The sequence below is a fragment of the Heptranchias perlo genome, chromosome 6 (genome assembly GCF_035084215.1).
Source record: "Heptranchias perlo isolate sHepPer1 chromosome 6, sHepPer1.hap1, whole genome shotgun sequence".
Classification (NCBI taxonomy): Eukaryota; Metazoa; Chordata; class Chondrichthyes; order Hexanchiformes; family Hexanchidae; genus Heptranchias; species Heptranchias perlo.
The window spans coordinates 26,182,646-26,210,643 of NC_090330.1; the positions used below are offsets into that span (position 1 = coordinate 26,182,646).

Below are 27,998 nucleotides of genomic sequence, written 5' to 3' on the forward strand. Positions count from 1 at the left end.
TGAATGCCTGTTGTGCTGGAAAGTTCTTTAGAAGCCTCCCAATCACAGCATATCATGCTTTACATGTTATTGCATGAAAGAAGGCATGCCGGGGTGAATGGGAGTGAGGGTTGCCTGTTAAGATGACACTAATCATTTCTGTGAGCCCTGGCAAACCCACCTGGAAATGAATGTAAGCTGCCTTCTCAGGATCTGGATCAGCAGAGGGAAAGTTACCAAGGTATGCCATCAGCTGCAAGGATACAAGCAGCTACCATGCAATACAGAACTTGCACATCTGCAGCTGTGGCCTGAAATTTGACTGCACCTTCTCGCAGGCACACTGCAGTGCTTACCTATAGGATGGTGCTGTAGAGTGGCACTGAGGAATACCCTCCTCGCACCAATTTAACTTCGGCAGCCATCAAAGAAGAGGACGAGTGCTGGGCTGTTCTGTCACTTATCTGCCGACTCATGCCTGCACATATGGGTCCATTACCCTTCATCCTGGCCTGCCACTTCTTAATCCCATTCCCCATCAGCCATGGCAAAGGTTACTAATGGGCTGATATGCCTTTTAATGCTTTCCAGAAGCTTTCTAAAGTCTTGTTGCCCCCCCTTTGTGACACCCTTTTGATTGTTCCTATCCCTTTAAATTTGACAAGTGCAATTTTGTGTCTTTTACCAGTGTAGAACCAGCAGTGTTTGCACCTGGAATTGTGCATTATTATGTATATAAGGCTGAACACAAACAATGCATGTTATTAGTACTTGGGATTCTGGTGAGTCTTAAAGCATTGCAAACTAGAATAGAACTAACTCATACCTAAAGATGAAAATCGGCCTCCTTGTATTTACATAGTGCATTATCACATCATCAAACCATTTGAAAGCACTTCACACAATGATGCTGAGCCAAAGAAGGAGATGTTAGGAGGGATGACCAAAAGCTTGGTCAAAGAGTAGGGTTTTAAGGAGGTAGAGAAGCAGATCACCAATGGAATTAGCAGCATTCTCACTTGGGCACTGAAATTATGCTGTGGGATAACAGCAAGTGAATGTATTAAGCGCTTGTCTGCTATTTTAAATGGGGTAACACCATGGCTAAAATTGTGGAGAAAGGAATTTCTGACAACTGCATTAAGCTTTTATGCACTTTTATCCCACAGGGTAATTTCAAGGCCAAGAATTTTAGCAAAGTGGGAGTGTCTAATTTTGTGCAATGTCCACTTGCATAGCTATGTAATTATAAACTTTTCCTTCCAAACTTGGGGTTTGGAGTGGAACATTGATGATTATAGGTCTGTCACTGGCACTGGTGATGTTGGGAAGAATTTGGGGTGATAAGTTAAGGGTATCAGGCAAAAAAGTGTATCATTCAATATTAAAGTGCACTTGCTGAAGTACAATTTCCTATAGCATATTGGCATGGTAAATAGGCTAGATCTTTGCCCTTTCATAGTCAATGGATAGAACGTTTAGCCCAATGCATCTTCTCATGTTTTTACTGGCAACTCTCTATGTTATCTTCTAGAACACTTGTCTCAGAAATAAAAATTACATTCACTGGAAATGTCAGAGTATTGAAAAAAGAACATACTGCACAATTAAGTAATTGAAAAAACAAGTCTCATCACTTATTCTTGGAATGCTTTTCACAGGTTATGGATAATGAAAGGTGAAAGAGACCAACTTTTAAAGTAGAAAACAAGAACCTATAGCACTGGAGTATCAAACGAGGAACCCCGAAAGACCACAATGACTGATTTGCTTTGCGATACTGTGAAATTTATATGCGGGCAGTTGTAACACATCAGTAGATTGATGTGACAAGTAGGGAAATTTGTGTATTTTATGTCATACAATTTTGAAATAACATAAAATTAAAATGACAGATGTCATTCCTGACCAAATTTCAACATAGGAACTGGAGCCCAGTTGTCTGCAAAATAAAAGCCAGATTTTTTGATCTGTAAATTAGTGATGATACAGAGGGAGGAATCTTAGTTTGTCGATTTTAACCCTACCCGCCTGGCCAGGCGGATAGGCAGTTAAAATAGACCAGGTGACTTACCTGTCGACGTCCCACCTGGATCCTGCCGTCTTCAATTTTAACCTGCTCTTCTGAGTAGGTGGCAAAGGCATCTACCTGACACCAGAGGCGTCCTTCTTTAAATATGCAGATTGAGTTCCGATGATGATATTGGGCCAGCGACTGCACTGTTAATTCCGACCTGAGCAGAGAAGACGTTGCAACTTTCCCGCCAGATAAAGTCAAGTAACAAAGGGTTAGAAAGTTGAAGAGGCCATTCAACACGTTTTTTTTTAAACTTTCCTTTGTGGGGCCAGGAGGAGTGGGCTCCCCCCCTTTCCTGGACCCCCTCGGAACACCAGCCCCCAACACTTACCTGACTGCCTACGGGCAACCAAGAGCCCCCTGAATTTCTGCAGGCCAGCTGCCACTTCCCAGAATGTTAATGAGGTGCGACAGTTAAAATTGTTGTGGCCTCATTCTGCTGAGGGCAGGTGTGAATCTAACTCAAGCCAGTGGCCGGAAATCCGGTGGCAATTAAAATCCCCCCCCAGGTGTTGAGTTGTACTAGGTCAAAGCATTAACAGGTCCTGGGTAAATTGACGACATATAAACACCTGCTGGACAGTCTTTCCATGTCATACCGTGCACATTGTATCACTGATCGATTATGTCCTTGATCTTAGCTGGCTGACAGCTCTGTCCCCAGAGGTCTTTGGTTTGAAATATTCACTGGGGACATCACTCACTAACTTTAGTTCTATCAAATATTGAACTACATTAATTAGTCATTCACTCATCGAAATATGACTTTGTACTGTAAAAATCTACGAAAGATTGTTTTATCCAAGACTCCTGCCACTTAAACTGTGTAAGAAATACATTCTACAAAGGGTATTTTAACACTTTGTGGATTGATTTAAACTTCATTGTTTTAAGTATTGCTACGTCTTACTGCTTCTATGTATTTTCTTACAGTACTTATAAACAAACCTATTAGTTTTAGCTTATACCCATCGGTCTTACAGTGTGGTATTTCTCACCTTTCAGTGACGTTATAATGTAAGGGGCATTCTGTAACATCACCGGTGGCTGATAGCACAATAAAATAGTAATTGTTAATCCTGGGCATGCTATCATGGTGGTCTGGAGTTTCCTCTGCATTTGCACCCAGATACACATAATCTGGGAGCAAACAAATTACTTGGCTTAAAAGATCTCAGAAATTTGGGCATAAGTTACGCACGTAACTACAATACACCCAAGTCTCCTCAATCTATTACATTGTCCATCAAACCTACCGTCCAAACGAATCTGGTCATGTCCGACTCTCAAATGAGAGTAGACTCCAATTACGCTTGTTCTGGGTCTCAATATTCCGTCCAGATTTTCAGGCTCAGCAGGAAACAAAGAGATTTTTCTGGTCTTTTAATTGCAATTTTTTGAGCGTTTTTTTAAAAAAAATTATCCTTACTGAGATCTGCTCTGTATTTTATTTTTATTTTAAGGCTGCATTTCATGACACCGCCAGTACACCATGCGCGTCATCGGCCGATCTTGAGTTACGTCATGCGCATGCGCGACGCGTCCGACTTAAAATGGGCAACTAAGACAAAAAAGGTCACAACAATGCCCCTAGGTACCAAGACAAACAGGGTGTAATAGGACACTAAAGTGGCGACTTTCAGAGAAAGGAAGATGGCTGAAGTGTTTAATATATTTAAGGCCGCGTTTTGTGACACCGCTGGTACACCAGGCACATTATCGGCCTCCATTCTTTTAACGCATTTTTATGGCATAAATATAAGTCACATTAAAAACTGAGAAGCTTCCCCAATTGCAGGTTCTTAAACATGCTGTTTCTGATGTACATGAATGATAGTTAAACGAGATGAAACTTAAATTTTAAAGACTCACAGAAGAAATATACTGGTGTGGGTTCGGCATTACCTTGGGCACCGATCATTTACGCTGATTTATGCCCAATTCCACCTATTTTAAGCTCAGGCATTTTCTAAGATTGGGAGGATACTTTGGTGTAATTTGACATCGGCAAAATGGGCGCACTTTTGGGCGCGCACAAAGAGGAAACTCCACGACAGCATATATAAGGGTGCGGGTTTCAGCTCATAACAGACTTGGTTTGTTTATGGAAACTACCTTTTACCCCGTGAACACAAAATATAGTTATTCAGCAACAAATCGAATCATAACAATAGATTATATATGATATATATTTCAATTGGTTGGCTAAGGAGTCTAATTCTAAATAAGATTGTGTGTTCTAAAAGTGCAATTTGAAGTTTACATTTGTACCATGTACAATTTAGCTAGTAGTGGCTAGAATATTGTTGCTTTTGAAGGTTCTCTGCTTAACAAAAGAACCACAGTCTAACTTAAGTGGCTAGCTGTTATAATCAGTTCACTGTCCTCCACTGTAGCAAAATTTGTGGTAAATTCCATAAAACCCCAGTAGGAAATATATGCTATTCTTACAAAGTAAATTTCTGAAACGTGCTGGTCAAACTCTCATTCTGAGAAGATTCAATAGGTTTCAAAAAGGTGACCAGTACTGTTCATAATGTTCAGTGTAAAATTTATATTTTCTATAAATCTTCTATAAAAGTCAGTCTTTACCTACAAGTGGAAACAAATATACAATCCTTACCTTTACAAGCTACTTCTTGTACAGCTAGCTTGGCAGAAACTGTTTTACATTAACCAATCGAAAATGAAGATGCTTTTGCACTGTCACACCAGTGAAAATGTAGCAATATCGAGGAAAAGTTGTTCACAAGATCATCTTGTATATAAACAGACAAGAGCACAAGGATGATCATATTTTATATAATTATCATATTGCCAATCATATCTACTGCTGTTTTAAAAATTAAACATGTAGTGCATTTTATCCTACTTGACCCACTTCTAAACCCTATCATTGTCACGACCAGACAACCAACTGCAGCTGCTTTCTATGCAATATTTTCTACTTTTGGTTCTCATGCTGTTTCTGTCGACACCATTTTGACCCGCAGCCTACCACAATCATATTGAGCAAGGCTAATCCTCACTGCAGCCACCAACCCATTCTAGGTTTTAGCTTTAAATTTGCAGTGTGTAGTACTGATAATTCTCAGGAACAATACCCTTTTTCTTTGTCATTCAAAATCACATAACTTTTCATAGTGCGAAGCCTGCGCCAGTTTGAGCACAAAAGCTCAACAGGGCTAATTTATATTCCGCAAGGTTGTCCTGGCATTTAAAGTGCCAAAAGCTCAATTCTTTGTTGTGAATTGAGATCTCGGGGTTCAGCTCAGGATGGAAGCATTACTTCAGTCCTAGGTCCAATGATGAATTGAGAGTAAACAGGAAATGTTTGTAAGACCAGCCCTGAAAGTCAGTAGTCAAGCCATGTTCTACATCAGCTCGTATCCATGGTGCAAAAGTGTCTGGAATCTCTAGGCCCAATGGAACCTCCTCTAGCATTGATCACAGATCTGCTCTCAAACTGGACTCTTATCTAGTGCTGATACCAGAAAATCTTCATCTTTGACCAGCACTTGTGCAATGAAGAATGCCAGTGGTGGCAAATGAAACAATTATCATTTCAGCCACTCGGTGTCAACATCAAACAACAACAACTTATATTTATATTATACCTTTATTGTACAAGAAATCCCAGAGCGCTTCACAGAGGCGTAATCAAATATACCCAGATCGTATAAAGCTGCCACATCCAGTGCAAAACTCTTCCCACTCTGCCCTAACAACATGGCATAACCTTCAACTGAGAAAAACGCTCCTAACCATTGCGACATTTCCATTTTCTATACCAGACATTCTTGTTATCTAAGTGAGACCACCAATGCTGCAGCAATATGCATTGTACTATGCACATTTTCAGCTGCAGATAGTACCAATTAAGAGCTGGGTTACAACTGCCAGGACCGATTTGAAAAAAAGACATGTATGGCTAGAGGAAAGGAGGCTCTTTAAATTTATCAGACAGAGCTGATGGGTGTACCAATCAACTGCACCATCCAGTTCCCCCTTTATTAAATATTTTTTAAAGTTTTGAATGTTGGCTATTCATTATAGAATAAATAACTAAACAGGTATTTATAATTTTTTAATAAGTAAAATCTATAACCAGAAGAAAAAAAATACATTGCACTGATCAGGACAAAGATAGTGCACTTTTGGCTTTCAACACGATTTCTTGGTTTGAATCAGGTATGACAGGGTAATTGGGATGCAATATGTGAACTTTTTCTTAATGCCATGTAATAAAAGATAGCAATAAGTACAGAACTGCAAATTAAGAAGGCTATTATAAATTCATGATCAGACTCTAGTGTTGTCACAGACTTATTTAGCATGCTGGATCCAATACATCACATTTGTGCCAATATGCTTTTAATATTTTGTGATCACCTCAAATTGTTCCTAACACTACCAGCTACAGTGACAAATTGCTAACAACCAGTACTTCGCTCCAGTTAAAATATATAGCTCAAAATTCTCTCTCTGGACACAACCCAAGCGACAAAAGCAAATTATTGAATGGTACTGTTGAATGCTTCTCACTATTCAAATGAATATAAGACAAAGATTTCACACAGTCACCATTATCAGTTACTGAAATCCTAGTACCAACACTGGGCTGCTGTGCCTTAATATTCCACTGATCTTTATCACCATTTCTCTTGTTTTCCTTCAACTATGCTTAATTGTAAGAAATATTCTTTAGTTTTAATTTAAAAGAAAGGAAGAAATTGCATTTGAATGGCACCTTATCATGTCCCAAAACACTTCACATCCAATAAATTATTTTTGAAGTGCAGTCACTGTTCTTATGTGGGGTAATACAGCAACCAATTTGTGCACAGCATGTTCCTACAAACAGAAAAATATGCACGATCAGTTAGTTTATCTTTTGGTGATGTTGGTTAAGAGCGGAATGTTAACTAGGACATTGGGAGAACTCCCTGCTTTGAATAGTGCCATTGCATTGTTAAGTCCACCTCAACAGGCAGACAGGGCCTTGATCTAACTTCTCATCTGAAGAAAAGCAACCGTGATAACCCTGGAGTATGAATCTAGTTTACATGCGCAAGTCCTAGAATGGGGGTCAAACTTACATCCTTCGGAATTAGAGGCAAGAATTCTCCCGTAAGCTAAGCTGACACTTGATAATATCTTCTGGATTTGTTTTCAAAAGTCTGAAACTGTACAATTCAGAAACTGCATTTAATATATATATTCTGCTTCTATTTTTGTGTTATTCAGTCAACAATAAAATTTAAAATATACAGAAAAAGGTAAGAAATCAATCTGTCAACAGGTTGGCAGCTGGAGGATCTACACACAAATTTACAGGCATGAATGCTGGTGCTATAATGCCCACTTTGCCTGATGTCTTGAACTGTGCAGCTGGAGATGAGGACATCAGCTGGGAGTCAGTTGATGCCTTGGGTACCCAGCCAGTATAAGCATCAGCTATTAATGGTTCAAGCATGTAGGCTGGATCATCCCATTGGTTACTGATGCTGGTCAACTGACCCACATCAGTGTAAGTTGGTGCCCGTTTAAAGACCCTATCCTGGAATGGCCATACCTTAGTGACCAATGCTGCAGGAGGTTATGCAAGATTCTAAGCCCATCCAATGTCTTCTTACATGACACAGAATCTCCTGCAGAACTGGTCTTAAGTTGCGCATTGAGGGGATGCTAGCCCAAGTGCTCCCAACTTTAACTGATTTGGTCCCTGGCCTGGTGACGGAAGTGGTTCTTACCGGGCTGATAACCAAAGTTTACCAGATTAAATTGACTTTAGCCATTTGGGAGGCCAGGTTTCATTTCTGGTCATTTTTGCAATCTTTGCAGACTCTGAAGCAAAGCTTTGAGTAAGCCTGGTATGCATTAAAATCACGAGTAGATAGGAAATTCTGAAACAACTATCATTGGTGTCCAACATCAGAGAGCAACTCTAAATAGAGTCATAGAGTTATACAGCACGGATAGAGGCCCTTCGGCCCATCGTGTCCGCGCCGGCCATCAGCCCTGTCTACTCTAATCCCATATTCCAGCATTTGGTCCGTAGCCTTGTATGCTATGGCATTTCAAGTGCTCATCCAAATGCTTCTTGAATGTTGTGAGGGTTCCTGTCTCCACAACCCTTTCAGGCAGTGAGTTCCAGACTCCAACCACCCTTTGGGTGAAAAAGTTCTTTCTCAAATCCCCTCTAAACCTCCCGCCTTTTACCTTGAATCTATGTCCCCTTGTTATAGAACCCTCAACAAAGGGAAAAAGCTCCTTAGTATCCATCCTATCTGTGCCCCTCATAATTTTGTACACCTCAATCATGTCCCCCCTCAGCCTCCTCTGCTCCAAGGAAAACAAACCCAATCTTCCCAGTCTCTCTTCATAGCTGAAGCGCTCCAGCCCTGGTAACATCCTGGTGAATCTCCTCTGCACCCTCTCCAAAGCGATCACATCCTTCCTGTAGTGTGGCGACCAGAACTGCACACAGTACTCAAGCTGTGGCCTAACCAGTGTTTTGTACAGCTCCATCATAACCTCCTTGCTCTTATATTCTATGCCTCGGCTAATAAAGGCAAGTATCCCAAATAGATTTCAAACCTTGGTTCAACGTGAACCAGTGGCTGAGTTCTAGGCAAAAATCACAAAATTGATTAAAATCAAGCTAGCTGAAAGTAGGACATGGTAGATCGAAAGAAAACAACAGCACCAATGGGTACCCCATTAATTTTAAAAATTGGTGATCATAGACTATAACACAGTGACGTGCTTCAAGAAAAGATGGAGACAAATGGGAAACTATGGATTTTTACAGAAAACTGATCCTATTTTATTTGCATGCGCTGACTGAATGAGATATATATATATATATATAAAACATGTAAAATTTCCTTGATAAATGTATATTGTGGCATGAATCCCATAATTTTCTCCTGAGTTACACTTGATGCCATTCCAGCCAGTTTCTAGGAGATGCGCAACAGTAGCAGAATGATGATTCTCCTTTTCTTCCTTCCCATAGGGAGATACCTGGCCTCTGCACAGTATCTCCTCACTGGAATACTGCTGAAATCTGGAAGTTAACAGAGTAGGTGACTGAAACTGCACACACCCATCCCATACTCTAATACACTACCACCATGCCACATAATTATCTATGTCTACATACTTCAACTAGTGAATGTTGAAAAATATGCATTTGAGATCACACAATGTAAACATGTTTGAAAAATAAATTTAAAAAACAGATCTACATCTTCTGCCAAACTTGCTGAAAACCTTTCAAGCAGCAATAACCCTGCTGAAATCATGCCTTCAAAGCTAAGTGTTTACATGAGTTTAATTAGCCAATAACAGGTTAATATAGTGTCCTAAATAGCCGACCAACAAAATTAGTAATTTCTCACTATTGTGATTCTATAGAAATTCAAAATCATAATCCTGTTAGATCTTAGGGAATTCACCCATTTTCTTCCAGAAGGCTTATATTGTTTTTTTAAGATTCGTTCGAAAAGTCGTAAGGATTCCTATAAACATCCTACAACATTTTTCAGTGAGTACTTCACACGTAGAATGTGCAGTCTACTCCTAATAATTCTAAGTTCTTTTCAAATTATCCAAATATTCATATTAAAGTAACTTAATTAAAATAGTACTTACATTTTCTTCTCAAAATAAATGAAATTGAATAAAAAGGAGTAGACTTTAATGCGAGATTGTTGGATTCTTAGAGGACTACTTCTTGAAATGACAAAATGCCTTTTAATTGTTATGTAATTGTTTAATGGCTATGTATGGTGTCAACAAACTGTCTGCAAGTTAAGAGATCCAAAATCAAAGATGGTGGGTGGTTGATGTAAATACAGTTCTGTCATGACCTTAAAGTAAAAGATTTTATACAAAAACTCTACTTTTAAATTATCTAAAAATAGTTACAGATCATAGCACATTAACAGCAACATCTGTTCTGATCTTTTGCAGTATCAGTTTAGACTGTTCTAAACTGTTATCACACTAGCTCTCAATTGCACAACACACATTTAAAACATTTTGAAGGACACAAACATGAAAGGTCTGTTAGAATGTAAACAATTCCAAAATCAGGGTCCAGAGGTAGAATATATTGACACTGAATAATGCATACTAATGTTAATTCTCAAATTCACAATTTGTGTTTAATAATTTTGTGTACAATATATAAGCTTGTCGATAACTGATTATTCTGTGGCAAACTGCCTGTGCGTTAAAACCTCCATCATTTCTTTATTTTGTTTTTCTAAACCAATGAATTGTTAAAATCAGATACAAGTATTATGCATGGATTTTAGAACTAATTGCTAGATTCAAAATAGACAAATATTCAAGCTCTACACCTACTACCTAAATTTATGGAATGTATAATCCTATCTAAATCAATTTTTTTAAATGACAAAAAAAAATCAAAAACACACATGAAAACAAGTGACTCTGTTGCCTGTCATTTCATAGTCAATGTGGTGATTAATATACGTTATCGTTGTAACTGTTGCCTGCCACAACTACGCAGTTCTAAAAAGCAATTATTAAAAACAACTAGCATGTAGCCGTACCAACCTCCTGTTTGTTTTTTTAAACTGCACGGGAATTTTTTGTCATTATGAAGACTAAACAAAATTAAATACAGGCAGGAAATGCTATTCTGGAATGCACTGCAATTGTAGGCCTAAAAGCAACTTGATTAGGGAATTCAATCAAGGCAAATCTTGCTTAATTCCATTACAGCCTCTGCACGTAATAAGAACTATTTAAATCTGTGACATTTTAGTTCCAAATGGCAGCTGGAAACAAAACAAAAAACACACTGTTGTGTGCAACGATGGCATATATAAACCAAAATCATTATCCATAAAAAAAATACTGTGTCCAACAGAGCACACTATGGTTAGTGTTTACTTACTATTGCTCCAGGATTTCAGCAATGACTTGATGCTGATCTCAAAGAAGCCTGAATCTTGCTGGCTGGCCATATCGGCAGTATACAAAGAAGCTACTGTGATCCTAAACAGCAATGGCAGGTACTGTGCACAATCAGTAATGCAAACAGCAGGTTAGGAGAGACAAGAGATTTCTATACAGACTCTTATTCTTGTCCTCAGCAGTCCTTTTAAAAGAGCATAAGATGTCTTTAATTGGTCTCTTGGTGCCTTGTGTAGCTTCTATCTTCTCGGTAGTCTGCCTGCCAATGGCTGGTATTTATCGGTGGACTGAGATGATGTTGAGGTCTGCTCTCTTTCAACATGCATTCTTTGTATGTTTGCTCAAAGCAATTGCTAGACAAATACTATTAGAATGGGTCCTTCAATAGTGTTTGAGGTGTCCTTTTCATTGCTTTTCTGTCTGACAGACTGAAATCTATGCAAAAAAGGGAACAGCCCTGAGCTGATCCATTGAATGCATACGCCTCCACAAGCAAACACAGCACCGACTTGGAACCACACTGAGAAGGCGGTGAAAGCTTTTCTGCAGTCACGGGAATTTAACAGGTTCTGATATCCTTTCTTTCCTTTAAAAAAAACTCTTAGTGAACACTCAGCATGTGCAGCGGTCTGATCTTTTCTTCAAGCAGAGTGCACTGAAATATATTCAGCCGCATCATGCTGCAGTAAAGCAAAACTGCACCCATATATCTGGTTGCAGTGACGTTAAAAAGCCCATCAGTCAGTCCAATCCCGGGGGAGAGCGCCTGCGAATCAGCAGCAGCACGGCGTTAAGCTTGGCTTTTTTTTCTGTTATTCTGCCTTTACGGTAACTATCTTTGGCTCATTTAAAAACCCTACTAATCAACGCACCATTTTAAATACATGCCATCGTTGGATGCAGCCAGTGATCAAAAAATATTTTCCAGACAGCTGGGATAATCTTACTCCTTTAATTATCATACAACATGACTCAATTTAAAGAGAATAATAACATCTTGTTTCACATTAATAAATGATCTTTGTGGTCACACTGCCAATTTAATTACAGCGCTTACTACTGTCACATAAAGCATACTGCCACAGCATTAATATTGCCTGTATACAATATTGCTCCTCTCAGAATGCATGATATATTTCCAGATTATTGCACTTCCTCCTTCTATAAATGATAACACTTACCAGCGTACAAAGCACCCCAGAATACAATGGGCCAGGTTCTGCTGTCAAAATAATGGTGAGGCTAATGGTGTAACCGTTATTTATGTGTAAATGGTACAGCAACTTCAGATGAGGGTTAGATGTGCGGTTAAATGCAAATATCTAAAAATTGCTGTCTGAGTTGCGCCGCTCCACCATTAGCTTTGTGGAAACGCCATTTCGCTGTCTGCCTAAACATTGACATACATAGAATGTCGTGAAGTTAATTTATTTGCACGGTAGATAGGAACTAAACCCGCAGCAAATGTTTAGGGCTAGTAATTACAAGCGTAAGTACCCTTTTAACGAAGTGATATGTGTTAATGACGGCCAGTCAACCTCTCTGGCAACAAAAATTAATTATTATAAGTGTGGAGTCTCATTCCTTCAGGTTGTGAATTGTTATAGGAGATTCTAAAAACGTCAAATTTTTAATTATTTTTCTTACTTTTCCTTTCTATCTTTTTTTCTCTCTTTTAATCCAATCTTTCTTTCCCTCTCTTTATTTCTCTTTCTGTACCAATTTGACTTTGAATTCACCCCTTTTAATTCACCCTCTTCAGTCCTTCCACTGTTTATTTCCCAATCCTTAAGTCTCATTGGTTAAAGGAGATACACAGTTGGTTGCCCTGTTTGTTCAGGTCCCAGATGCCCTGTTTTCCTCACTGCGCTGTTATCAGCTCGCACTTTCAGCAACTTAGTGGCCAAAACATTTTTGAGCTGAAGGTTGCAGGGGCAAGTCTAACTAATAGCAGCTGCCGTTAGATGCCCTGCTTCAGCAACATCTGGCCCATTGTATGTCTTGAGCAGAGCCGTTTCTAATGTTTACTATTAAAACAAAAAATATTCCATACAATGAAACTCTCTTTGAATTCAAAGCAACTATCATTGCAGTATAGGCAGCCCCTTGTGACATCAAGCATTCTGCAATACATTTTGACGCTCCTTGGCGCAACAGCAATGTTTTTTTGCTAACATCAGTACAAGAAATCTGACCTTTGAAAAAATACTATTTACCAAATCCCTTAAACAAGTACCACAAATTTTCTAAAAATGTATTTATATTTAGAATATGGACTATGTAACAAATATAAGAGATTTGGGAGCTGAAAAAATAATATTTATTGAGGTTGCCAGGTCATCAGCTAACCTACTGCTACCATTTAGCCATAAGACTTGGCAATAATTAAAGATTCATACAACTTTTTACCTCCTGTACTTTGGTGCTTTATGACAATAATTTACAGCTCATGCACATGGCTAAAACAATGGCCTGCAGTTTCCTTTGCATTTGCGCCCAGAGACACGCCGAATCTGGGCGCAAATCAATTACGTTGCTTAAAAGATTGCAGAATTTTGGCTGTAAGTCAGTTACGTGTATAACTACAATATACCTATGTGTCATAGAATCATAGAATCATAGAAGTTTACAACATGGAAACAGGCCCTTCGGCCCAACATGTCCATGTCGCCCAGTTTATACCACTAAGCTAGTCCCAATTGCCTGCACTTGGCCCATATCCCTCTATACCCATCTTACCCATGTAACTGTCCAAATGCTTTTTAAAAGACAAAATTGTACCCGCCTCTCCTACTGCCTCTAGCAGCTCGTTCCAGACACTCACCACCCTTTGAGTGAAAAAATTGCCCCTCTGGACCCTTTTGTATCTTTCCCCTCTCACCTTAAATCTATGCCCCCTCGTTATAGACTCCCCTACCTTTGGGAAAAGATTTTGACTATCGACCTTATCTATGCCCCTCATTATTTTATAGACTTCTATAAGATCACCCCTAAACCTCCTACTCTCCAGGGAAAAAAGTCTCAGTCTATCCAACCTCTCCCTATAAGTCAAACCATCAAGTCCCGGTAGCATCCTAGTAAATCTTTTCTGCACTCTTTCTAGTTTAATAATATCCTTTCTATAATAGGGTGACCAGAACTGTACACAGTATTCCAAGTGTGGCCTTACTAATGTCTTGTACAACTTCAACAAGACATCCCAACTCCTGTATTCAATGTTCTGACCAATGAAACCAAGCATGCCGAATGCCTTCTTCACCAACCTATCCACCTGTGACTCCACTTTCAAGGAGCTATGAACCTGTACTCCTAGATCTCTTTGTTCTATAACTCTCCCCAACGCCCTACCATTAACGGAGTAGGTCCTGGCCCGATTCGATCTACCAAAATGCATCACCTCACATTTATCTAAATTAAACTCCATCTGCCATTCATCGGCCCACTGGCCCAATTTATCAAGATCCCGTTGCAATCCTAGATAACCTTCTTCACTGTCCACAATGCCACCAATCTTGGTGTCATCTGCAAACTTACTAACCATGCCTCCTAAATTCTCATCCAAATCATTAATATAAATAACAAATAACAGCGGACCCAGCACCGATCCCTGAGGCACACCGCTGGTCACAGGCCTCCAGTTTGAAACACAACCCTCTACAACCACCCTCTGTCTTCTGTCGTCAATCCAATTTTGTATCCAATTGGCTACCTCACCTTGGATCCCGTGAGATTTAACCTTATGTAACAACCTACCATGCGGTACCTTGTCAAAGGCTTTGCTAAAGTCCATGTAGACCACGTCTACTGCACAGCCCTCATCTATCTTCTTGGTTACCCCTTCAAAAAACTCAATCAAATTCGTGAGACATGATTTTCCTCTCACAAAACCATGCTGACTGTTCCTAATCAGTCCCTGCCTCTCCAAATGCCTGTAGATCCTGTCTCTCAGAATACCCTCTAACAACTTACCCACTACAGATGTCAGGCTCACCGGTCTGTAGTTCCCAGGCTTTTCCCTGCCGCCCTTCTTAAACAAAGGCACAACATTTGCTACCCTCCAATCTTCAGGCACCTCACCTGTAGCTGTCGATGATTCAAATATCTCTGCTAGGGGACCCGCAATTTCCTCCCTAACCTCCCATAACGTCCTGGGATACATTTCATCAGGTCCCAGAGATTTATGTACCTTGATGCGCGTTAAGACTTCCAGCACCTCCCTCTCTGATCTTTAATGGCCCTCCATCAACCCTCCGCCTATATGAATCTCCACCCACAAAACTGGTCATGCACCCAACTATCAAATGCAGGTGTCCTCCAATTGCACTCGTTCAGAGGGCCTCTTCACATTAAGACCAGATTTTCAGGCGTAGCAGGAAAGAAAGTCATTCTTCTATGTGTTTTATTGCAATCTTTTGAGCATTTAAAAAAAATTATCCTCACTGAGACCTGCTCTATATTTTCTGTTTCTTTGAATGGATTTTTATGGCATAAGTATAAGTCACATTAAAAATTAAAAAGCTTCCCCAATTGCAGGTTCCTAATCATAGTGTGCCTGATGTAAATGAACGATGGTTAAATGAATTAAAACTTTAATTTTCAAACTTAAAGTAGAAATATATGGTGTGGGTTCAGCACTTTCTTTGGGCCCCATTGTTTACGCTAATTTCCGCCCATTTTAAGTTTGGCCGTATTCTAATGAGATTGGGAGGATACTTGGGCGTAACTTGACATGGGCAAAATATACGTGACACTGGGCGTATTTTCAGGTCTAATTTCCGTGTTGCGCCCACGAGGAAACTCCAGGCCTGGTACTCTTTCCAGACAGCGGCCCCACCTACCAATTCCCCCACATTTGGCAGGAATGTCGCATGGGGAATCCAGATCTCCTGCTTTAGGATTGTGAATTCCCTTTTGTAAGACCACTTTTTCAAGTATCCAGATGTGTAATTGACAGCAACACGATAAGGGAAATTTCTCACAGCCAATGAGAGCGGATGATGGCCGGGCGCAGCTTGTAAAGTTAGGTTGGGCAAGATAGACTTGGACTGAGAAATGACAGCGGTAGACAGAGACTTGGATGAAAGCCAGTGAAGAGGGCACATCTGCAAATAACTTTACGTTGTAGCCCTTTATTTGTACGCGGCCAGAAACATTCATTATTCTTACTGCTTATTTTTATTTTACTCCTATATTCATGGCAATTTACGAGGGTGGTGTTTATAATACTGGGTTCCAACTAAAATTTCTAGCATATTAAAAATGTTACTGATATTAAAATTTGCAGACTTTTTTAGACTTTGCCAACCATTAAGGGTTTTTATTTACTTTATCGTCTCATATCACTACTATTAGGTCAGTGGTTTAGGTAACTTTTGTTGCTTGTAGGCACGTGTGCAAATGCTTAAACTACAAACTAATCGTAGAAGCGGAGGATACGCAAAATACATCATTCAATAGCTGGACAGTAGACTTAGTACCCTAATATTTAGGGATAATGAGGTCTTTGTAAACAATGAACATTGATTGCAATGAATGTTCAAAGACCTACAAGGGAAAACAAATTGCAGTTGTCAATGTTTTATTGTGAATCATTGTTAGATTAGTGCCAGTAAACTTGCTTTAATTTAAAAGCTTTTGATTTTCTTCATGCTACATGTTGCCTATCTGTTTGCACCTGTGGATGTTTTAAATCTCCCCCGCCCCCAAATTTGGGTTTTTTTGGTTGCAATTTTTTCATTCTGTTCAAATGCGTAAAGTACTGACTTTTATACATTTAGGAGTCATTCCTCAAACATTTGTCACTTTAATGGCACATTCTCAACCTGGTCAGTCCTCAGCAATCAACTTTTCTTCATTCGATTCTTGCATTGCTTTTTTTTTATTCGTTCACGGGATGTGGGCGTCGCTGGCAAGGCCGGCATTTATTGCCCATCCCTAATTGCCCTCGAGAAGGTGGTGGTGAGCCGCCTTCTTGAACCGCTGCAGTCCGTGTGGTGACGGTTCTCCCACTGTGCTGTTAGGAAGGGAGTTCCAGGATTTTGACCCAGCGACAATGAAGGAACGGCGATATATTTCCAAGTCGGGATGGTGTGTGACTTGGAGGGGAACGTGCAGGTGGTGTTGTTCCCATGCGCCTGCTGCCCTTGTCCTTCTAGGTGGTAGAGGTCGCAGGTTTGGGAGGTGCTGTCGAAGAAGCCTTGGCGAGTTGCTGCAGTGCATCCTGTGGATGGTGCACACTGCAGCCACAGTGCGCCGGTGGTGAAGGGAGTGAATGTTTAGGGTGGTGGATGGGGTGCCAATCAAGCGGGCTGCTTTGTCCTGGATGGTGTCGAGCTTCTTGAGTGTTGTTGGAGCTGCACTCATCCAGGCAAGTGGAGAGTATTCCATCACACTCCTGACTTGTGCCTTGTAGATGGTGGAAAGGCTTTGGGGAGTCAGGAGGTGAGTCACTCGCCGCAGAATACCCAGCCTCTGACCTGCTCTCGTAGCCACAGTATTTATATGGCTGGTCCAGTTAAGTTTCTGGTCAATGGTGACCCCCAGGATGTTGATGGTGGGGGATTCGGCGATGGTAATGCCGTTGAATGTCAAGGGGAGGTGGTTAGACTCTCTCTTGTTGGAGATGGTCATTGCCTGGCACTTATCTGGCGCGAATGTTACTTGCCACTTATGAGCCCAAGCCTGGATGTTGTCCAGGTCTTGCTGCATGCAGGCTCGGACTGCTTCATTATCTGAGGGGTTGCGAATGGAACTGAACACTGTGCAGTCATCAGCGAACATCCCCATTTCTGACCTTATGATGGAGAGAAGGTCATTGATGAAGCAGCTGAAGATGGTTGGGCCTAGGACACTGCCCTGAGGAACTCCTGCAGCAATGTCCTGGGGCTGAGATGATTGGCCTCCAACAACCACTACCATCTTCCTTTGTGCTAGGTATGACTCTTTAGTCGTGAAGTGTACATGCACTTTCATTTGACTGTAGACTTCCTGTTTTTGAATATTTTTATATGCCTTTACATCAACAAAATAGCTAATTGTCCAGGTATTTATTCCTTCGTATTCGTCTTAAAGGTTGACTGCCTAAATGCAATGTGATGAATATTTAAATTGACGTTTGCAGTGAAGCAGAAACGAAATGGTTGCTCACCACTGGGAGCAAGACATGAGTACTGAAAGCCACAATGAGCTGCCATGCCTCAAACACACAGAATTCTCAAGCAATCTTGGTAAATTAGCTGAACATGGCTATGTACACATTAAACAGCAGTGATTTGTGTGAAACTGCTGAAGAGACAGTACATGGCAATGAGAAATGAAAACAACCACAGCAGCTGGATGCTCCACCTCTCAATATTACAACTAAATGAATGCTGGGCTTAGTTTCAATGCAGCCATGAAGCCTATGCAGTCAGCAGCACCAGAGCCAGCTATGACCATGTGATCACTCTCCAGCCATTTTCTTTATTGGTTTAAAGGATGCTGACAAGGTACCATTGCCAGCAACCTCCATGACATTACATGCCTTGGTATAATTCTTTCAGATTCTGGGACCAAGCTTCTGCACATTGGCAGTGGCAAGAAGACTACATATTGTCGCAAGGAATAGTTGGTGCAGTCTTTTACTTAAATTATACCTCTGACTTTAGGACTCAATCTAAATATCGTGACTTATTTTCCCCAATGTGACTCGTGAGAGGCACTGTGCGTGGACTAACTTAATTTTGTCATGCCAACATACCCAAAGATGACATTCTCAATGATACAGTCACCTAAATTGTAGAAAGGTCTTACCGGTATCTGATGATCACTTTCAGTAGATCATGCTCTAAATGCTTGCAACTGAGTGCAGCAGTGAGCAAATGACAAAAGGTGGTAAAAAGAATGTGGGCAAGAATAAATAAATGCCTAGAAGTGAAATAAATGTAGTTAACAGAGATAAATGGAGTGAATGCAACATAAATAGGGTATGCTGGGAGAACAGAGATGGTACTGGTGTAAAGAAGTTGATACAGGGCCTAATATGGCACATAAATTCAATATATGTGTTGGTGGGGAGATGTGCAGCTCATACCACTACAACATTAGTTCAATGTTGCATAACATAACATATAAATAAGCACATGTTGGGGGGCAGGAGGGATTGGGTGACCCATATTGCTGAAATGTAACTGCACTAATACAATTTGATATTTATATATTTTATGTCCTCAAGCACTGTAGGTCATATGGCAAAATCACTGCCAGCAACAGTCCAATGCATAATTGACTTTATTTGATGCCCTTTAAACATTTTCTGCACATATCATACAAGGAACAGAATTAAAAACCAACACCAAAGCAACAGATAAATGATAATGCTGTATCTGTTGTGCATTTAAGACTATTAATATGCAAACCATACCAAGCTTGTTCAAATACCAGACCACAACAATGAGGAGTTGATTTTACAATTTACCGCTTCCAGTGAAACCCATCCTACAATGGGATGCATGTTTGGAATTTGGTGGTAGCACAATTTTATGTACATTATCGACTTCTATGCTTGAATTCCTGATCTGCAATTGCATCACAAAAGGTTCATGTCAGGATTGCTAAATTGTAAAATTTAGCATCATTATGATATGTGAATGCCTGACTAACTGTTATGCTGGAAAGTTCTTCAGAAACATTTCAGTTACAGTATGTCATGCTTTACATGGTACGACATGATAGGAGGCATGCCAGGATGATCATGAGCCAAGATGCCACCAGCTATTTCTGTTCCCATCTGTCTGTCCAGGTGGATGTAAAAGATCCCGTGACACTAGAAGAGCAGGGAGTGCTCCCAATGTTGTGGCCAACATTTATTCCTCAACTAACACCACCAAAACCAGATTAATTGGTCATTCATCTCATTGTTATTTGTGGGACCTTGTGTGCAAATTGGCTGTCATATTTGCCTACATAACAACAGTAACTACACCTGAAAAGTAATTTATTGGCTGTGAAATTCTATGGGACAAGGATGTGGAAAACACTTTATAAATGCAAATTCATGCAAATGCAAATACGTTCAGTGATAGGAAGGGTCAGCTGTGGCTTGAAACTTGCCTGTACCTCCAGGCAAGCTGCAATACTGATCTATGGGATGGTGCTGTTGAATGGTATAGAAGGCAACCCTCCTCGCAGACAGCTCATGAAGCACCATCTCACTTCAGCAGCTATCAAATAGGTAATCAGGTGCTGGGCTACTCTGTCATTTGTCTGGAGACATTCCTGCATCCAGGATTCTCTTTTCCTTCATTTTGGCTTGGCACTTCTTAATCTCTTGCCCCTTCAGCTGGATTGCTCTTGCATAGAGCCAGCACGTACTCGATGGGCCGAATGGCCTCCTTCCATGCTATAACCTTTCTATGATTCTTTGAGTCTATGATTCAGCCCCGGCAATGGCTCCAATGAGTTGAGATGCCTTTTAAGGCTAACCAAAACATTTCTGAATTTTTATCCCCCTATTGTATCACTGCTTTAACACTTGGGCCTAGAAATTCGATCGCGCCCATTAACAGATACGCAAGGGACGGGACAAACAATATCCGAACCTGTTAGCGTTGACTCAGGCAGCATGTAATATTCATGCTGTGTGTTGATTATAATCACTCAGGTGTGCAGCCAGCGGTACCCGCACTACACGTTGGTGCAGGCCTCTCTGGGGAGCCAGATATCAAGCATCTCTGACACCACTTAAAGGCAGCCAGCATAATTTAAAGGGGCGCTGCATTCTGGCTGCAGGAAGAAGCAAGGAAGCACTTCTGAGCAAAGGAATGGCTGCCAGACCGGCAGATTGTGCCACCAGGTTCTCAGATGCTGCTTTGGAGGCCTTGGTCCAGGAAGTGGACAGGAGGAGGGACATCCTCTCCCCCACCCCAGGGGGCAGGAAGCCCTCCAGGCACCAACTTCGTTGACTGTGTTAAGAGGTGGCAGAGCATATGAATGAGGAGGCAGAGCAGCTTAGCTCCCAGGACATGGCTACAATGCCGAAAAAAGTTTAATGACCTCACCAGAATTGTCAACACAACAATACTGCTCTCTTACTCTTTGCTCATACCTCCACCACACGCTGCAGCCTTACTAATCATAATACTCCGATCCCCTACTTCCCTGCACTCTCCTACAATTACTGCACCACACTTCACTACACCTCCTTCTCCTCACATTCATACCTATATTCCAACCCTCACTTATCCACAACTCACATCCGACACACTGCATACCTGCTATTCCACCATGACAGGCACATTCTCTAAACACCTCACAAGACTGTCACTAACGTATTACCTTCTTTCTTGCAGGAGAAGGTTGCATACAACCTGCGCCAGGAAGCTGCCAGGGGAGGAGAAAAAGCTCGTCTGCATACCCTCTCCCCCCTCAAAGATAATGTGCTGGCTATCACTGGCAGGGGGAATCACGGCTGTGGCGATTGGCAACGCTGGAAGAGATGTCATGCAGAATCTTTTCATACTTTATCCTTTTTTTCCCTTATTAGTTCTACCTCACCCACACACTGCATGACAAACTACAGATGCTTTTACCAGACACTTCTCTCTCTCTCTCTGCTCTCCCTTCACTCCACAAGCTAACCCTTGTCCCGCTCTTTCTTTTCAGGTGCAGAAGATGTGGAAGCCCCTGTGCAGGAAGAGGAAGCCAGCCTTCCTGAAGATGCAGCGTCACTCAATCTGATCCTCAGATACTGACACAACGCGTACTTTAGAGGCTAGGTTAGAGGAGGTGTCTTCACGTGGTGAATCACCACGTACAAGTATGCAGGAGCTGGGCAGGGGATAGGATGCTGCTGGTGCCAACTCAGTGGAGGGCGAGATCATATACTAGTTCTGCTGCTGAGGACTCAGATGTTGACTTCGAAGGTCCAGCCTACCAAAGAAAGCTGATGGGTGTATACCAGGAAATGCTTGATGCACTGAGCAGTCTGCCAGCAAACTTGCACACAATATTGAAGAGCATAAAAGTGTCCGGGTCCAACTTGCGTCAAGGCTTCATGCAGAGAATGGAGACCATTCTGTCCAACATGGACCAAGCGTTGATATCAATGATATCTAGATTGTTCTATAGCTCTGCTTCAAAGCATGAAATAGTCTGTTAGGTGTGGATGGTCAGATTATCAGTTCCTGGTTGGCTGCACTAATCTGCCATATTATGTAACATACAAATGCTGAAATTCTCCAGTCAGTACTTTTTACATTAGACTGATTTATATATACTGTAGATTAGTCTATTTTAAAGCTACTAGACGTGACATACATAGGTTCTCAGAGACTAAAAGGTACATCAGTTCCCAGGATAATTTCTAGGCAACTGTACCTGTACTCTTAAAGATTTCAAAGGGCCCGATTTTAGCAGCGGGTTTCCGGTGCGTTCTCGGCGGGGGGGGGGGGGCCTCGAAAATCCCGATATCCAGGTGCGTGACCGGATCGCGCCTCGATCCCGGCCACTTCCGGGTTCCGCGCTGACGTGCGGAGGTGCGTGCGTAGCCCCCGCTGGTGGGAATCCCGCAGGCAATTAAAGCCAGCGGGATGCCACTTGAGTGTATTTACTTTGCTTGTTCAGGTCATTAAATGACCTGATGCAGCTGTCTTATTAGGAAGTGTGGGATTTTACCTTCAACTCAGACTGTTTCACATACTGGGGGAAACAGTCTCACTCCAAACGGACGTGTTGCAGCCAGCAGCCTGTGGCAGCCGCCAAGGTGCATTCCACAGGTGGGGGGGAGGGAGAGCCTTCCCCAACGTAGGAGGACACTCCGTCACATTGGGCAACGCCTGCCCTCCACCACCCTCCTCCAAGCAAGAAGATTCACCGGCGTGGAAGTGCAACCCCTGTGCGAGGACACACTTTTCTACCGTGCACAACCCCGCAGACCTACACCTGCCAGATGGGTGCTGCGTTGACATCCTCGCAGGACGAACAGCATGACCAGCCTCAGCAGCCTCGCAGTCCACGCCGTCCGCCTCAGAGACGTGCATCCCCACAACACGGTGCTGTGGCACATCCACCTGCACAGCAGGATGGAGGGCAACTGCAGAGAGAGATGAGTCGCAGTAGGCACTACCCTCCGCACAGGGTCTACAGACCGAGGCTCAGCTTCATGGACCTCTCTGAGCAGCAGTGCATACGTAGGCTCAGAGTCACTCGCCAGGTAGTCGCCGACATCTGCAGCCTCCTTAATGACGAGCTGCTCCCGGATGGACCAAGCAGCATCTTCTTACCCGTCGCCGTCAAAGTCACCACTGCCCTCAACTTCTTCGCCTCCGGATCCTTCCAGGCTGCAACCGGGGACATCCCCGGTGTCTCTCAGTCGTCTGCGCAGATGAGCCCTGCAAATACACCGACACCCACTCTGCAGTGACACACTGGGTGGCATCAGTGGTGGGTCCTCATAGGGATACCCAGGAGCGGGCATTATTGCACAAACCGGACAGGATTCGCGACGACATGTCACTAGTGGAGCCAATATAATGTGTGATGTGAGTTGTTATTTAATTCAATAGAAGTACGAACCATGACAAATCCTCAAACACCCTTGTGCATCCCCTTCATGCTCACGGCACGTTTGCCTTACGCCGCCTACTGCACATGTGTGATGCATGCCCTGTGGCTGCAGCACAGGTGGTGGCAGGTTGAGTGAGGCTGGCCGTGAGAGAGATGCACGAGAGGGTGAGTATGGGATAGAGCCATGACATTGTATGAGGATTGGGTTGCGTGTTAGTGGCGGGATGAGTACTGGCGAGGTGAGTAGGTGCAGGTAAGATGAGGATGGGGTTTGAGTGGGTATGAGGGGTGATGTGACAGAGTAGTGTTGGCAGTGCCGAAGGAGATGTGGGGTGGGGGCAGTGTTGTGGCAGGCGGAGTGTAGGGGAAAGACTACGTGTTCTCACTGTGGCTGACCTACTGAGGTCATTGGTGCGCCTCCTGCACTGTATGCAGGTGGGCGGTATATTGGTGGCGCAGCTGACCCCCTCTGCCACCTCGGGCCAAGCCTTCTTGGTGGCAGAGGCAGGCCGCTTCCTCCCGGCCACCGGGGGGAAGATCTCTGTCCTCCCCCTCCTCCTCACCCCATCTAATGATACCTGGGGTGAGGCATCATTAAACTGGGAGCAGCCTTCCCCCTGGGCTGCTCCATGCTGTAATTGTTACTGTTTGTGGCAGCATCTGTCAGTGGAGGACTGCCCCTTTAAATAGAGCGCCTCCAGCTGACAGATCTTACTGCGCATGCACAGCCCGCCCGACGCGAAGATCAGCAGCGCGGAACCCGGAGGAGCAGGTAAGTGGATCCAATTAGTGTGTTGCCTGCTGCGATCGCGCGGGCAACCCACTAATTTCACCGGGCGCGTTTTGAACGCGCCCGCAGGCCTACCCGCCGGGAACCCGCACCCCTGGTAAAATCGGGCCCAAAATGTCAACATAAATGTCAGGTAGAATGATCCCAAATAGGAAGACAACAATCAGAAGACTGAGGGGTGACCTGATAGAGGTCTTTAAGATTATGAAAGGGTTTGATAGGATAAACGTAGAGAAGATGTTTCCACTTGTGGGGAAGACCAAAACTAGGGGCCATAAATATAGTCACTAATAAATCCAATAGGGAATTCAGGAAAAACTTCTTTACCCAGAGAGTGGTTGGAATGCGGAACTTGCTCCAAAAGGAGTAGTTGAGGCGACTAGCATAGATGCATTTAAAGGGAAGCTAGATAAACATGAGGGAAGAAGGAATAGAAGGATATGCTGATAGGGGTAGATGAAGTAGGGAGGGAGGAGGCTCAGATGAGCATAAACACCGGCATGGACCTGTTGGGCTGAATGGCCTGTTTCTGTGCTGTACATTCTATGTAATTCTATGTAATCAAGTGTAAACCAACAATTAGTGCTACCACACAAGTTCAAGTTTTGCAAAGAATGCCCTTTCCCAGCTTAAACTTATACTGACAAGCAATAATAATATGTAAAATTAGTGACTGGTGTATAGATATTTCAGTGAAACTGTCATTTCTTGTCAGATTCCAGTATAATGTTAAATTCATCATGCCACGATTGATGTTACATGAGGTGGATACCTGTGACCTATTGGATAATATTCCTACCCGAATTACACACATGCCATACCTGTGAACAGTTGGATGATATATTTATTTGAGTTATACACAAGCCGTGACTGTGTTACAATGTCAAATTCACTCTTTGGATGGCTCCAACATATTTCTATTTATACCAAGTATATAAATCTATCTATTCCATTATATAATAAAAATGCTGAATGAGTCACAATATTCCATTTCAAAATGCAATTGAAAACTCCTATGTCAGGCTCTGTCTATGGCAAAATCTATTTTAAAAGCGTCAATATCTACCTGCAATATATTACGCCTGACAGTGCCACTGTGAAAGACCTGTCATGGTAACATTAGCTGCAGAACCCAGTACCATTACAATATTTTTGTTTTCCTCACATTAAACTTTCATTCTTATCTTTCTGAAAGGAAATTAATTTTAATCTGCAATTATTCTGAGTCAATAAAAGTGGATGTAAAAATGTCACAAGCCTGAGGAATTTTTCTTCAATTTTGATCAAAGCCTAGATCCGTGTTTAAATTTTTCTTATCATCCCTCAGGCCATTGGAAAGTTTCTCCTCTTGACATCTCATAACCCACTATCATTATGCCTCCTTGCAGGCATTTTCCAAATTCGGTGATTAAAATTATTAGCCTCCCCCTAAACCTGGCATTGCCCAAATCTGACAAACCCAAATTGTTACAACTGACATTGTAAGACGACACATTCTTCAGCATCTCAATAGTCATTACTAAATGCCAAACAGAAAATATACTTAATGTAAATGGGAAATTTTTGTTGGACTTTTAAAACCCCCTACTTTCATAATATTAACATTCTCCCATGAAGGGTTCTTTTTTCCCTTTGACATCCTCTCCCTCTGTCGAGAGTATTTGCTTTACTATGTAATCTGCAGAGAGCATATCAGGCCTTAGAAAACTCAGCCACCCCCTGATGAGAATCTTGGCCCACCACTGATGCTGAAAGTGTTATCTGGCCTTCCCTCCCCCAGCCTATGAGAGAGTTTTAAAATCATCCCCAGTCTCCAACTGCGGGTGTTTCCCAATTGTAACCCCTCCCTAAGTCTGTTTGCTATTCTACTCCTCCCATGACATGGTTCCCTACCCTCACTGAAAGTTTTATGGCCTTCGCCAACCCCTTCCCCGCATAAGAGAGTTTTCTCATCTTCCCACACCCTTTCCTATTGATAGACCTTATTGAGCTTGAGTTCCCCCCAAATTTGTTTGCTAGTCCCTTCCACCCACTGCTGAGATCGCTTCCCCTTTCTCCCCACTGAGTCTGTGTGCCAAACCAATTCCTCCAACCCGCCCCCCAGCTGAGAATTTTTTGCTGGCCGTGGTCTCTGTCCCTATCCCTTCCCTGTTCCCCTCCCCCCATTCTCCTTTCCCCTCCCTCTGCTCTCCTTGCCCCTTCCTCTCCTGGTCCCCCTGTTTCACCTCTCTCTTCAAAACTCTCACCCCTATTGCCCTCTTCTGATGAGTTACACTGCCCCACTCCCTTCTCAAATCTTTTTCCTCCTTCCCCCACCTTAATCCAATTATCTTTCTGCCTGATAAACCTACTTGACTTGAATATTACAATGCCACTGGAGACCAACTATTGCTAAATTTGGTACATGGGATGCACGTTCCATTGAAAACTCCTATGTAAACCAGCTCTTGTGGGACATCTCATTATTAAAGTGTCCACATTTTTTCCTCAACTATCTGTGAAACCTTTAGGAGGCACTGTGATAGTATTTTCAATGTTAGAGGTGTCACACCTTGCCAATCATATATAACCCACAGTTTTAGTGAGTGTCCTGCAGCGTTCTCTGACCTCCACAAGTGACTCAAAATGTTTTATGAAAATAAATCCTGCCATTTTTTCTCAGTAACTGAAATTTCTAATGTTTAAAATAAGGGTTTAAACAAAATATTTTTTTTCACAAAAAGATGATAAATATATACACTGAATTGTCTTTTGTGTCTTTTAATGTCTTCATAAGATTTTTATTTGAAGGCCTCTGCCCCTCCCAGAAGCCCGGGCTTGTACTTGATAGTACCTATCTACCTCTCCCAACGCTATCCTGGAGCAATCAGTGTGGAGCACACCAGAGTGCACTCTGTTCCAGCAACATCTTCAGCACCCCAGCAACCTCTGGGGCCTCATTACAATGAAGCAGATGCAGACTGGGAGTACTCTTAGGCACAATTTTGGGCACAGGGCCAGACAAAAGAGGAGATCTGGGTATTGCTTGGGCCTTAAAGGCACCAGCATCATTGAATGAGCAGATAAAGTTAAAGCTCAATGGGAAAGCCAGAAAGCTTGATTTTTTTCAGGTAACGTGGAAGGATTTTGTTCTGATAAAGAGTTATATGTTTACAAATTGATGTATAAGAAAGAAAGAAAGAAAGACTTGTATTTATACAACGCCTTTCACAACCTCAGGATGTCCCAAAGTGCTTTACAGCCAATGAAGTACTTTTGAAGTGTAGTCACTGTTGTAATGTAGGAAACGTGGCAGCCAATTTGCACACAGCAAGGACCCACAAAGAGCAATGAGATAATGACCAGATAATCTTCATCCTCCTCCACTTCCCCCAAGCAGCACACGTACAAAAATATGCCAAATGGGATCCCCATTCTGCTTTTGCCCACAATTCACCTCTACTGCAACAGACTACTTTTTAATTCTTACCACAACAATAGCCAAAGATCAATTTATTAAATAATTAATCAATTCTTACTATATTGCTGTCTTTCCCTTCAAAGGTAACAGGATTTCAAATGGAGTATTAGGAACTGACTGCCCAGTTAACATGGGGGCAGTCTGCAAATGACTTGCGATCAGCTAAATGGCATAAATCGACATGCGGACTGGCA

General features: G+C 42.1%; 1 protein-coding gene across 3 annotated transcripts in view; it reads right to left on the minus strand.

Moving 5' to 3' along the window:
- LOC137322840 (protein furry homolog) overlaps positions 1 to 27,998 on the minus strand; it is a 305,481-nt gene that overhangs the window by 247,233 nt on the left and 30,250 nt on the right. Inside the window, exon 1 of one of the 3 annotated variants that reach the window (XM_067985966.1) lies at positions 10,992 to 11,644. The exons of the other annotated variants lie outside the window; for them this stretch is intronic. Within the exon in view, the coding sequence (XP_067842067.1) occupies positions 10,992 to 11,061 (70 nt within the window). The 5' untranslated portion in view covers positions 11,062 to 11,644. Of the gene's footprint in view, positions 1 to 10,991; positions 11,645 to 27,998 lie in introns of those variants that run through there. 3 annotated transcript variants of the gene reach the window in all.